Source organism: Equus asinus, chromosome 7 (genome assembly GCF_041296235.1).
Source record: "Equus asinus isolate D_3611 breed Donkey chromosome 7, EquAss-T2T_v2, whole genome shotgun sequence".
Classification (NCBI taxonomy): domain Eukaryota; kingdom Metazoa; phylum Chordata; class Mammalia; order Perissodactyla; family Equidae; genus Equus; species Equus asinus.
This window is the reverse complement of record NC_091796.1, coordinates 107,641,237-107,655,480: the sequence shown is the minus strand read 5'-3', so window position 1 is coordinate 107,655,480 and position 14,244 is coordinate 107,641,237. Positions and strand designations below refer to the sequence as shown.

The 14,244-nt window shown below is 48.3% G+C and overlaps 1 protein-coding gene across 12 annotated transcripts in view; it reads left to right on the top strand.

The window, feature by feature from the left end:
• The first annotated feature begins 3,911 nt into the window (after positions 1 to 3,911).
• The window catches only part of LOC106839623 (uncharacterized), a 47,894-nt gene continuing 37,561 nt past the window's right edge, over positions 3,912 to 14,244 (top strand). For 7 of the 12 annotated variants that reach the window (XR_011504826.1, XR_011504825.1, XR_001400161.3 and 4 more), the window contains exons 1-2: positions 3,923 to 4,230; positions 11,301 to 11,641. Coding sequence is in view for 8 of the 12 variants with exons in the window: in XM_070514380.1 (XP_070370481.1) it covers positions 11,443 to 11,641 (199 nt within the window). In the remaining 4 variants the exon portion in view is untranslated. Of the gene's footprint in view, positions 4,231 to 5,948; positions 6,285 to 11,300; positions 11,642 to 14,244 lie in introns of those variants that run through there. The other 5 variants (XM_070514384.1, XM_070514382.1, XM_044774373.2 and 2 more) reach the window with 3 other exon arrangements.

Sequence of the window (14,244 nt, the reverse complement as noted above, 5' to 3'; positions counted from 1 at the left end):
TCTCAACTGTGTTCAGCAAAAGCGGAAGAAAGAAACATCTATCTCTAGAATTCTTTGATATCTTCTTGAAAGTTGACATGATACCTTGGGCAATGTCCTAATACAATGGAAGGACGATGGGCAGTGACAATTCATTTCACTTTTTCTTTTAGGGAATATTAGCCCTGAGCCAACATCTGCAGCCAATCCTCCTCTTTTTGCTGAAGAGTTTTGGCTCTGAGCTAACAGCTGTGCCCATCTTTCTCTACTTTATATGTGAGACACCTGCCACAGTGTGGCTTGATAAGCAGTGCTTAGGTCCGTGCCCGGAATCTGAACCAGTGAACCCCAGGTCACTGAAGTAGGGCATGCAAACTTAACCGCTACGCCAGTGGGCCGGCCCCTCATTTCACTTTTGTATTGTCTTTCTAGAAAATTCCATAGTTTCTTCTTTTTCTTGTTTTTTAGCCCCTTTTAGCATATTTTGAAATACTTGATGAGTAATGATGAAATAATTTTCAGGATGATGAAATAGTCAAATATTTCAAGACACAGGAAAAGTAAGGTTCTTAAGATCCCATAAATATATCTTCAATTTATAAAAGGCTTGAATGAACCCATACAGTAAAGGCAGGACAGAATGGGTTTAGTTCTATTTTTTAAAACAATAAGTAACACTTTTTTTCCCTCTGTTCTTTGGAAGGTGTCTAAGACAGAATAACAGTCATGAAATATCATTCCCTACAAATTGTTGGAATTGCTCAAAAAGTAAACTAGAAAAATGAAAACTGGATCCATTGGACCCTGATGGTGAATGTCATTTATATGCATCTACACCTAAATTGCTCTGTCCAAAACATGCCTTTTTACAGTTAATTTATTTAGATCAGGATCTAAACGAGATCCATGGATTGTGTGCTTACGTCATTAAGGTCTCTGATTCTAGAACTGTCACCACACCCCTTAGTTGTATGCTGTTGACTCATTCAAGAAGCTGTCAGTTGTCCTACAGCGTGTACTTCCTCAGCTGTCCCGGACTTGCCTCATTTTTCCTGAAGACCAGCTTGGGCCCAGGCTCGGGCTCTGCCTTTCTTTGGCGGTGCTGGTAGTTTAGATTGCACCGTGGTGGTCGGGGGCACAAGGTTGCCTCATTCCCGCCTTTCCATCAAACACTGATTGGTTTGAGCACAGGTTTTTGTCTGACTCGTGAGTGGCATTCTACCTGATCACTGCCGTCGCCAATTCTGTGGTCAGAGAGTCAGGAGCTCTGGATTCCAGTCCTGGACTCCTTACTGGTTTGTCTCGGCTCTGGTGGCCTTATCTATGGGCTGGGAATAATGTCACTTGCTCTGTTTCCCTCTCAGAGTTCCTGTAGGAATCCAGAGAGAAAACTGACTTGAGAGAGCTTTGGAAGCTATAAAGTGCCATTTAGGATGACGATTATCTCCCTGCTGCCTATGGTTCAGGCCTCCCCAGCCCCCTCCGCACCCTCCTGGGCGGCTGGCTCACCTCCTGCATCTTGCCCTGCTGCCCACTCCCTCCCACTCCTGGGCACACTGTGCATGGGCTCTGTCCAGCGCTGAACTCGGCCTTGCACCCTGCGTACTGTTGAGGGACCCATGGAGAGTCCAGGGCCTGGGATGATACCCGGCTGCAGAACTGCTGGTTGTGACGAGTTAACATCGGGGATGCTTGTTGCTGGGATAAATTCATGCTTCGGGGTAAAACTCTTGGAACCCTCTGGTATAAAAGCCTGCTCCATTTGGGCCTGCAGTGAAATGAACTTTTGGCTTATGAGTCTGGCATCTGGAGGAAGAGAAGCTTAACTGACTAGCAAAGCAATTTTTGGAACGTTTTATTGAAGTATGATAAACATGCACAGAAGCACACATATGAGAATGCAGCCCAAAGAATATTCACGAACTGACCCCTTGTGGGGAACCAGCACCCACATCAGGAAGCAGAACCTTACACCCAAACTTAGAAGCCTCCCTCAGGCCCTGGCCTGTCACCCCAAAGGGTAACCACTATCCTGAGTTTCCTGAGGCGTTTTAAAGGCTGATGATCTTCACTATAAATGTAGTTGACCTGTGCTCCCAGGAGATAGGTTCCTCCCACATCTCCAGTTGTAAATGTGCTCCCCCCATCCTTCTTTTCAGCCCCACCCCTCACCAAAGGGCTCATCTTCCTCCAAAGGGAACAAAAAATGCTTTACAGTCATGTGCTGCATAAGGGCATTTTGGTCAATGTTGGACCACACGCACGACAGTGGTCCCATAAGATTAGTACTGTGGAGCCTAGGGGTGTATCAGGCTGTACCATCTAGGTTTGTATAAGTGCACTCTATAATGTTCACGCAACAACGGAATCACCTGACGACGTGTTTCTCAGAACATATTCCCATCGTTAAATGACACGTAACTGTGTCCAGAAAGAATTATTTTCTCCTGAGAGCCAAGAGGGGGACTAGGGGTCATTATAGACAGGTTCCCAAAGAGGGTAGCACTGCGCCCCTCTAGCACTGTTTGGTCCGCCTGTGCGTGTGTGCATGCGTGTGTGAGTGCGTGTGCATGTGTGTGCACGCCTGTCTTCTCTCTCCACGACGTGCATCTTCATGGTCAGCCAGTGGTCGAAGAGGAAGCATCTCTTCTGTGCCACTACTGAAGACCCATCATATTACTAGGGAATGTTTCTTTTGCTAGTTACTCAGTTGAAGTATTTGAAGCAATTAAATATATCATTTTAAAGATTTAAGAGTTTTTACTTAAACTAGTTTGTAACTGAGACCGAACATCAGTCAAACCCTCCTCTAAATGATTGTTAAACTTGACTGGATCCATAAACAGCTTAATAAGATTTTTAAGTTGGACTTCAAGTTTAAGGAAAAACTAGGTTTTTAAATATAGTACTTTAATAAATCGGGTAGTTATTTAAAAAACAAAGTACCTGCCACTGGTCGTTTATGTGCACAAAAGTCATCTTTCAAAAACCCCCAGACCTTTTTACTGCAGCGGCATGCACGGACCGTTGGGGGTGAGCGACACGTCTGCAGTGGAAGGGCGGGCAGGTCTCAGAGGGAGAGGTGGCGACTGCTCCACTGGAATCTGAATTCCTGCTCTGGCTTTGGGAGGAGATGCTCATGGTCCTGTCACCTAAGGGACTGTCTTCAAACTGGGACCTGCACCTTACTGCTCAGCTGTAACGTTGGGTTAGGAGACTGTGACCAACATTCAAAAACATGGAATAGAATTAGGGTTGCCAGTTACAATACAGGATACCCGGTTAAAGACAATTTCAGATAAAGAACAAATAATCTTTTCAGTATAAATATATCCCGAATATTAGATGGGATGTACACATACTAAAAGTCTTCGTTACTTATCTGAAATTCAAATTTAACTGGGAGTCCTGTATTTCCATCGCTAAATTTGGTAAACCTAAGTAGCAGAGAATAGAAAATACCAAAAGGGGGGACACATTGCAGGAGTAAATGTTATTTCATATATATTTGTGAGCATGTATTGGGTCACACCTGAAATGCGTTTCTTACTGCAGATTGGAGCACACAATGTGAATCACTGTCCTAGGTGTTGAATGTCAGACAACCACAAAGGAGTTTAACTATTCCTGGCGTGAATAAGGGGTACCCTGGGTGCTATAATAATCATTGTCATTCCACTCTCTGCCTCACTCTGTGTTACGTTTTTTTTGGAAAGGATTTTTCTTGAAGGAACTCTGAGCCTTCAAAATGTTTATTGAAACATCACTCAGAAAATTTCCCCTGTTGATCAGACTCTCACGTCCTTTCTGAGAAGAAGACCTCGGATGCACTCTCTGGGCCTCACCTGGGGAAAGGTGCCACCAGGTGGGCAATGTGCCAAACACCAAGAGACACTTCCACCCATGGCCACTAGGTGGGGACACGCGGCTGTGATCACGGAGTGACCCTGTTAGAGCTAATGGGGTGATCTACCAGGCTCAAAGAATGTGGTTCACTTTGATCACTTCCCGTACTTCTGGCAGCAACCCCAGGTCATGTGCTCCTGTCAGCCCCATTCTGTGGCTGGGAGTAAAGAAGCTGTGAGGTGTTCTAGAACCTGTCCAGTGAAGTGTGGCTGTTGAGTGTGGGATGAGCGTGCCATTCCTGCCGGGGACTCCAGGCCTGGCCAAGCCAGAACAGCTCCGGCCTCTAGGTGTGGCTCCAGGACAATCAACCCTAGGGGAGAGCAGCTGAGGCCACACTCGTCAAAGGTAAGTAGGGTTACATCAGAGCCAAAGGGCTGTGGGCAGTGGCAAATAGCTGGGAGGATGTCCCAGTGTTCTCTGGTGCTTGGGGCCTGGAGGATCCTCCTGTGGGCAGCTACTCGCTCCCCACTCTGTTTCTCCCCTTTCTGAATCTAGTCTCCCCTCATCTCATCGTGTTCCCTTCTCAGTCCTTCAGGTGCCTCTGTGAGTGCTGCTTCCTTTCCACCCACCCACTCCTTTCCCTGCTGTGTTTGTATTATTCTCTTCTTTCCCTTCACTGATCACAACCAGGAACAGGAGCCAGAGGAGTGCCCTTCCAACGGAAACTGAGCTCTTCCCAGGTGACAGGAATATCAAAGCACCAGGCTGGATGAAAATCCTTCTAAATTACTGAAACTTTGGTCTACTTAAAATGGAGCTTGCTAAATGTAGTTTACCTTGTTGTTGTTGATTATCCCGGAGCATCATCATGAACACTGGGTACTGAGTTACCTGGTAATAAGTCTGATGTTTAGATTTTCTACTTCTTTTGACATCAGATTGTCATTTCTCGTTTTGTCATTTACTTGGTTTAATAAATCCTCCGTGTGTGTGTGAATGTGCCTGGGTGCGTGTGTGTGTGTTTCACTCATTGTTGAGTTGCATAAAGTTGTTTTTAGTCTTAATTTAAAAATCTCATGAGTTGAATCTTTACTAATTTTCTGTTAAAATCCTTTCCTTATTTGATTTCCTTCTAATTTAGGTGACCAAATAACCAAGCTTGTCAATATTGTGTTTTACTTATCTATTTCTCTATTAGAATAACTAGTGGCCCACACTAGTCAATGTTGCTGGAAGGGGATCTCGCTTGAGATATTTGTGCGTGTTTTGCCATGGGAAGAGGCCATCTCATCTCCCCTTCCTCATCTCCTGAGTCTGGGGTCCCTGCCTCCACACCTCACAGATTTGCCTTGGAACACAACAGTCTGCTCCAGGAAGGGAGCAAGAGTGAGCCCGGTGATGCCCTTGGGGTACCCTTGTCATGGTCCAGCTCTGTGGTTAAGGCGCTTGGATGGGGCTGGCAGTGGGATGGAGAAAAGTGGTCAGATTTTGATATGCTTGTAGGAGGAAGGATTTTGTATCAAGAGGTAGGAGTGGCGGGGTTGGGGGCTGGCTGGCGGGGTTAGCTCTGTCCAGAGTTAGATTGATGTCGATTCCAGTCTTTGATGGCAGCCCTGATCTCTAGGATTCCCTTGGGCATGTGGTCTTGTTTTTGATTGGCCTCTACTTAGGCCTTTTCTATCCTAAAAACCCTTACCCTGTGGGTATGGAATAATTTACGATTTGCTAAAAATATTTATTCCAACTATACAATCAGTAACTGGTAAATATCAAGTATGTGTTTGGGATTCCACTGAGCTTACCTTAAAGTGGACTCAAGACAAAGTTCCATTTATTTTCCAACTGGAGGGAATGGTGGAGTCAACCATCGTCCACCTCAAAATGGAGGACCGTGTGACTCTAAAAAGGAATGGGGACTCTCTCTATGCACTGTCACGAGCAATCCTCAGAGAGTGTTATGGTGGTCGGCGCAATAATGGCACCCCAGAAATATTCCCTCCGTAGTCCCTGGAACCTGTGAATATGTTCCCTGACGTGGTGGGAGGGACAGTGCAGACGTGGTTACAGGTGGCCCAATCGGATCACGAGTCCTTAAAAGCAGAGAAGCTTTCCCAGGTGTGGTCAGAGGGAGAGAGGTAACGACAGAGCAGGGTCATGAGATGTGACGCTGCTGGCTTTGAAGGTGATGAAGGTGGGTCATGAGCCAAGGAACAAAGGTGGCCTCTAGAAGCCACTCTCACTGTTGTCGGCTGTTTCCACTGAGTTGTGTTTCTCAGAGATAAATCTCATTGCTGTCAGTGTCCGTAGGAGTTCCAGCTGTACTGGCTGCTGTAAAGAACTTATTAGATTGCTTCCTCTGGGTGCATTTCAGAGTGCATGTGGATCCAGCTTTTATAAAGACACTGTAATCCTCCTTTTCTTGGAGCAAATCTGCATCCTTTTGTCAGGATATTGGAAGGGTAAGTTTTCATAGTGGAATTGCTGGGTTCGAGGGTACGTCCATTTAAAATGTTGATGGATTTTGCCACATTGGCCCTTGGCCCTCTCCCCTAGTGTGGCAGGGGCTATTTTCCCATGCATGGGAACCACTGGATGGACGTCAGGAGTGTTCTATGTTCCACCCACCTGATGTGGGAAAAAGAGGGATTACTTTGATCTGATCTGGTGAACCTCATTGGAAAGGACTTAGCAGCCTCCAGGATGAGGGGCTGAGGGAGAGAACTGGGAGGGCTCGGGTAGGAGTCCCTGGAGTCATGTGGTCAGTGCCAAGCTGGATTTTTTGCAGTGACTACTAGTTGGGTTCACTCGTGTTGAAGTTCTGATGCTCTAGGCAGGTGGCTTGGCTCTGGCTCTCCAGAGACCCCCTGCCCCCCGCAAGGGGTGGTGCCCAGCAGCAGGGAAGTGAAAGAGGCCACAGGAAGAAGCCTGCCTTTCCTCCCAGGGAGTCTGAGGGTGGGCTTGAGTCACAAAGGGGCCTTCGTAACCCACCTCCCAGCTCTTAACTAGAGGAGGTCAGTTCACTCAGAGGGCAGCTGTCCAGCGTGTCCAGGACCCTGAACAGTTTTTTAAGAGGCTGCAAACCCTGCGAGGACACGGGTGTGTGTTGTCTCGGGTTGCCACAGCTGTGTTTGTGCAGAAGCCAAATAACAGATCACCCACGTGGTTTCAGAGAAACTCTAGAATTACTGTCAGCGAGCAAAACTGAAAGTTAAGCCCCTTCCTTCCTGGGGAAAATGAGACCACTCAGGGGATTCCCCGTGAGCTGGCTTCTCTTTAGCCTGGCGGACACACCTGCTGGGCCCTGTGTCGGCATTGTCCCCCAGAGTGTCCTAAGCCCAGAGTTTATGTGTTTGCGGGAACCAGGTCTCATGCTGTGACAGGGACAGTCAAGGACGGTGGCTTCTCTTGTTGCCCCAGCCCAGCTGGTGGGCTTTTGTTGTGCGTCCACTCCCCTACCCCCCCCCCCCCAAGGGCCTCATCAACACTGCCGATGCTTGTGTGTAGCCCAGCCCAGACGGGGGACTCTTGAGGCTCTCCGGCTTTCGAGGTCACCTGCTTGTCTGTGCTGTGGCTGGGGGAACTCTGGAGTCGAGGTATGCCCAGCTTCCTCCTGCATGGACGTCCTTCAGGCTGCCTGAGCATCTTGTTGGCTCCGGATTCTGGATACAGCAAGCTTTAGTATCCATAGCCCAAAAGCCTTTGGATCAGGAAAAAAGGATACATGGGGTCAATGAGCCCCTCACCAGCATTCTACCTAGGAGTAGCAGCACCAGAGGCTGCCTGTAGGGATTTGTGTCCTGGTTCCAGCACCTTCTAGCTGTGGGACCTCGAGTCATCTTGTCTCATCGCCCAGCCTCAGTTTCTGCATCTGTAAATTAGTGCCTACCTCATAGGGCTGTCGTGAAGAGGAAAGGAGATCATCCATGAAAAACACTCAGCACTCACCAGAAACCCTACTTTGCAACATGTGGAGGAATATCGTTGTACATGTTTAGGACAATGCCAAAATCCCTGGGAACTTGTTGTGTTCTCTAAGCTGTGTGTCTCTTAGTGACATGCAGACACGTGCGTGTATCTGTCTCCATGAGCAGAAAGTAATGGACACAGGGACAAACAGATAAGCCCAAGCAGTCCTGAGAAACCTCGGCACTGTTCTAGAAAGAGAGGGATGTTCTAGAATGCTGAGTTGGCCTGAGTGCCTAAGGATGAGGCCTATGGGATTGTGCTATGGGGCCCGGGACGAAGAAGACCCAGACCTTTCAGACTGGGCTGGGGAGCGGTTGAGGAGGGATGAATGAGAGTGTGGAGACGGCGAATGTTCCAGAGGTCATCCTGTGGAGTTGAGGAGAGAGAGAGAAGGCTGTAGTAAAGGGGTATGCAATAGGCAGACTAATGTCCCCCTAAAAATAGCCTTGTCCTAAGCCATGAACCCATGACTACGCTAGGTTCCAGGAATAGGGGAGTTAAGGTCGCAGACGGAATTAAGATTGCTGACCATCCGACCTTAACATAGGGGGCTGAGCCTGGATTCCCCGGTGGGCCTGATGTCAGCACAGGGTCCTTAACAAGGGATGAGGGAGGCAGAGTGGAGGTCAGAGGGAGGTGTTTCGAGGCCTGCTGTTGCTGGATGTGACGACTGGAAAGGGGGCCATGAGCAGGGGTGCAGAAGGCATCTAGAAGATGGGAAAGAAGAAATGGGTTCTCTCCCAGACCTGCCAGAAGGAGCACAGCCCCGCTGACACCTTGACTTTAGCCCAGAGAGACCCGTGTCAGACCTCTGAGCTCTGGAACCATAGGATAATAAATTTGTGTGGTTTAGGCCTCTAAGTTTGTGGGAATTTGTTACAGCAGCCGGAAACTCACATAGGAGGCGTGGGGTCCAGGGAGGAGAGCCCTGAGTGTGTCTCAGGGGCAGTGTGGGTTAGTGGTTAAGGACTGAGCCTGGGTTGAGGCAGGTCTAAGTTTAAATGCTGGACACATGCACAAGAGGTGGCGTGTCAGGTCAGAGCGCAGAGGAGGAGCTGTTCCGTAACTCCAGCTCGAACACACTTTGTCCATATGGAAAAAGATGATGCTGGATCCCTGCTCATACCACATCAAACAGAATCTGCTCCAGAGTTTGGGCAGTGCTACTGGTGGCACCCTATCCCTGAGGCCTCCCAGGAAGTCTGTGCTGGTGTCAACATCGTGCTTCAGTTTCTCCTGTCTAACATGAGGATGCCAGCCCCCGGGCATGGGCCAGGGAGAGCTTCCAAGCTGAGGGAAGCTGTGAAAGCCACAGCAGTGATAACAGCATTGTCAGTGAAGGAGCCACAGCTAAGAACAGAAAGCAGAACTTCAAGAGATGTGCACACACCCAGGTTCATAGCAACTTTATTCACAGTGGCCAAAGTGTGGCAGCGACCCCAGTGTCCATCGACGGGTGAATGAATAAATAAAGTGTGGTAAATCCATGTAATGGAATATTATTCAGCCTTGAAAAGGAAGCAAATCCTGATTCGTGATACAACATGGGTGAACCTTGAGGACATTATGCCGAGTGAAATAAGCCAGTCACAAAACCTGAAAGACTGTAGGATTCCACTCATATGGCGTCCATAGAATACTCAAATTCCTAGAGACAGAAAGTAGGAAGGTGGTTGGCAGATTGTGGGGAGGGAGGAATGGGGAGTTATTGTTTATGGGGACAGAGTTTCACTTTGGGAAGAGGAAAAAAGTTCTGGAGATGATGGGGGTGGTGATTGCACAACAACGTGAATGTATTTGATGCCACTGAACTGTACACTTGAAAGTGGTTACGATGGTAAATTTTGTGTTATGTGTTTTTTACCACAATGAGATAATTTGAAAAAACGAATTGGTAAAAAAGTCAACTCATTCTTTCATATTTTAAAAAAAGGAAAGATATTCTGCCACGTGCTACAACATGGATGAATCTTGAGGACTATGAGAGAGAAGAAAATATATATATTGATCTCTGCTCCCGGTTCCCAGCAGAGAGCTCCTGAAACCGTTGCAGATTCCTAAGTGACAAGAATGCTAGGAGCACCACTGGTTGTAATGAGGCGACTCTGCGTGGGCGCCTGGATGGGGGCTGGTCACCAGGAAGACCAAGCGGTGATTAGAAGCTTGGAATTTTCAGCACCCGGCCTCCCACCCCCGCAACTTGTCTAGAGAGGGGAGAGCGGCTGGAAGTGGAGTTAACCATTGGTCGTCCTGCCTGAGGAAGCCTCCCCAAAGTCCCAATAGTAAAGGGTTCTGAGAGCTTCTGGGTTGGTGAACAGGTGGAGGTGCTGGGAGAGCGCTGCGCCCATGAGGGCATGGAAGCTCCACGCCCCTTCCCTCATACCTCGCCCTCCGTATCCCCTCATCTGGCTGTTCATCTGTATCCTCTATCACATCTGTCAGTAAACCGGCAAATATAAGCAAGTGTTGCCATGAATTCCGTGTCACACTAGCAAGTTAATTGAACCTGAGGAGGGAGTTGTTGGGACCTCCGATCTATAGCCAGTTGACAAGAGGTACAGGTGACAGCCTGGATTTGTGACTGGTGTCTAAAGTGAGGGTGGTGGGGGCAGACTTGTGGAACTGAGCCCTGACCTGTGGGATCTGATGCTGTGTCCGGGCAGATAGTGTCAGAATTGAGTTAAATCGTAGGACACCCAGCTGTTGCTACAGAGACTTGCTTGATGTGGGGAACCCCCCTCCCCCACATTTGGTGACTAGAAGTGTCAGAAGTGAAGTGTTCTGTGTGAGAGTAAAGGAGACTCACAGAGGAGGAACACTGGAGGAAGAGCTGGGTTTTTCCTACACAGGGAGGAAAAAACTGTAGGTTTTTGTCACTATACAAGAACATTTGCCAAATGAAATAAGCCAGACACAAAAGGACAAATACTGCATGATTCCACTTGTATGAGGCACTGGGAGTATTCCAGTTCATAGAAACAGGAAGAGGAATGGTGGGTGCCCGGGGCTGGGGTTCGGGGGTGGGGAGTCAGTGTTGATGGGTACAGTTTCAGTTCTGCCAGATGGAAAGAGCTCTGGGGTTGACGGTGGTGGTGATTGCACAACAATGTGTGTTACTTAGTGCTAATGAATTATACACTTAAAAATGGTTAAAACAGTAAATTTTATGTTGTGTAAAATTTATCACAATTTTTTTAAAAAAGAAAGCAATTACAGCTATGAGTAATTTCTTCTTTAGTGACAGATTTTTAAAAACCTGTACAAGAGCGCATTCTCACATTTTGACAGCAGTGGTGGGGTAGGAATGTGGTGGTGGTCCACTGTGATCACCGGCTTCACGTGGTATGCCCAACTGCATGGCCTTTGCTCTGTCCTGGGGTTGACCCAAGGCATCAGGGAAACATTCGTGGGCTGGATAACAGAACTGCCACTCCCATCTTTGCTTGGAGGGGCAGCCCTGGTTAGTGAAATTTGGGTAATTCCAACAACATTAATTTCCATACTTTCAGTTGCAGAGGAAGTTTCTCTGGCAGTCAGCCTGCTCCCTCTACTTGTCTCTGTTGGTGGAGACCGAACACAAAGTGCAGTGACTCAGAAGCCTTTGAGAGGGTGACTGGGGGCCTGGCCACCGCAAGGCACAGAGGCAGTGAGATGGATCGACCCAAAACGACAGTGTGCTGGGGAAAGAAGAAATCAAGGCAGAAGGAAGAAGAAAATGAACTCCAAGAAATTCTGCCCAGTGAGCCTCAACAGCCCAAAGACCGTTTTTCAAAATTCAGTGGGTGGCTTATGAAAGTCCCCAGGAAAAGAAAACCAGACACTGCTATTCATCAGAAAGAAACTCCCAAAGGTACGAGCCTCCCCTTCTGTGTCTGCAGGAAGTCTCTGCCCCATTTGTGGTTTTGTTTATTCATTCCCGTGATCACTTTTTCATCCCGTCATTAATTCATTATTTATTGCATGCCACCTTGTGGGTGTCGATCTAAGAGGGCCTGGAGGGGACCAGGTGGAGTGATAAGACCCTTCTTTCCCAAGCCTGAGGACCCCACGTGGTGAGGGAGGCTGGCATGTTGACAACTCCCCATGCTATGGGCTGTGATGGGGCTGGGGTGGGGGTTGGGGGGCTGAGCCCATGGGGGCCCAGAGACACAACGCGGGGAGTAAGAAGAGTACCAGCAGGGAGTGAACCCGCCCAGAGTCATCATGCTTGTCAGATGCATCTCACCCTGGATTACCATGCGAACTCCTGTCAAAGCTGATGAAACAGAGGCTCAGAGAGGTTGAGTCACTTGCCCAGGGACACATAGCAAGCGAGGGAGTCAAGGTTCAAATTTTGGCAACCAGAGCAGGGTGCTAGGTTGTGCCCCAGGCTCTGGGGCCACAGGAGTGAGAGAAGAGGAGTCTGGGTTGGAGTTTGGGGCTATGTGTGGGATCAGTGTCTGATCCACATTTGTGTTCCCAGGGCCCAGCATGGGTCTGCGTCCAGGGAAGCCCACTGAACGGCTTTGAGTGGGGCCTCAGGGCCGGGGCTGCCCTGCTGGTTAGGGCTTGGTCTGTTAACGGGTTGTGGGAACCGGTGGGTTTTCTGGGAGCAGCTGGTGCGTTTGTAATCTGGAGAATGTTTCCCTGAAGCGAAAACACTTCAGATTGTAGATGAGGTCAGTGGGGAGTTGCAGAATGCAGTGGGAGCCCAGGGTCACGGGCGGATGGCGGGTAATCAGCTGCCTTTATGTCTCCGGCATCTGAGCGGTGACTGGCACTGTCACTGAGACAGGGACAGTGTTTATCAGTCGATTCACAGGTGATACGATCTCTGAGGGGTTTCCCAAACCCTCGCTGGCCCCATGCCTGGTGACAATGGGACATCCTTGCCAGGACCATCACTTTCCCAGGGTCATCTCACTTCCTTACCCATGGCGGCTGTTGCTGGCCCCACGTGTCGCTGGCCTGTGATACAGGGAAGATGGTCGGTTGGTCCAGAGTAGTCCAGCTGTCCGCAGCTGTCTGCAGGGGCATCGTAGGTGCTGGGCAGGCCAGTCTGTCGTCACCCAGTTGCCAGGGCGTGTGTGGAAGCAGTGGTGGATACCCTATGTCTGATCCCCTCCCCACATGTCCTTGCTGACAAATCCTAGAAATGCAGCCACGGTTGCGCGAAGTCTGGGAGCCCTCAGGGTCCCTCAGGGACCTTGTAAGGGCCTCAGTCATTTTTGGGTAGGGGGATCATGACACCTAGTCAGAAGAGAGCCAGATTGGCATGGGATAAACAGTGTCAGAGGTAGAGGGTAAGTGTGCTCCAGAACAGCGCTGTCTGTGCAAACAGAGCAGGAGCCACAGGTAATGTGAAGGTTTTTATAGTCACACTAACACATATAAAAAGAAATAGGAGAAATTAATTTTAGTAATGTGTTTTATTTAGCCCAAGATAGCTAAAATAGCATTTCCACAAGTTTCAACATTCAATCAATATTAAAATTAAGATATTTTACTTTCCATCTTTTTAACCCAACTAAGTCTTTGAAATCTGAGGTGTGTTTCGCACTGACAGCACAGCTCCATCTGGACATTTCAAGTGCTTCATATCAACATGTGGCTCGTGGTGGTGTGCTGGATGGCGCAGCTCTAGAAGGAAGGGGAATGATGCCTGGCTGGCCCTGAGCCTGGAACATCACAGAGATTCCAGGAGCTACAGTTCCTATTTTCAAGGCTAATCTAATTAATTATTATCAACAAGGATCTATCTACTAGAGATGGATAGAGAATCTTCACCCCCAAAATAGTTAAATGCTGTTGGAGGCCGTCTTGCTTTGGTTTAAAATAATTTCCATCCCGTATTCCACTCTTTGTAGTATTATGATATAATTCTTTATATTATTCTTTGTACAGTATTCTTTGTACATAATAATATAATTCTTTGTGTTACTATGGTATAAATTCAGCTGCTTTCACTGACAGACCCCAAAAAAGAGTGGCTTAAGCAAGATTAAATTTGCTTCTCTTGTGAAAGACTTGGGTAGGTGGTCCAGGGCTCCTCAGTGCTCAGGGACCCAGACCTTTTTATTGTACTTCTCTGCCATCCTCTACATGGGGCTCCTGCCTCATAGCCCAGGATGGCTGCCCAGCTCCTGTCATCACATATGCATTCCAGCTATCAGGAAGGAGGAATAGACAAGGGGAGGGCAGGCCTTTGCCCTTGACAAAGGAAAGGCCCTTTGAGACACAACTTGGAATATAACTCCCCTTCCATTTTGCAATTTCCAGGGAGAAGTTTAAGTTCAAAAATGCCTTTTCATAAAGTCCATAAGAACTGATGTCTAAGTGTTCTAAGTGCCTTGGACCCCACGCCCTAACCCCAATTCCTCTTTTGGCTCTGAGGCTTTCTAGAGCCTTCCTCCTGCAGCTACAGGCTGGGTTGTCTTGCTGAGACTCCTTTGGGATCCAGAGCATAGCTCTCCC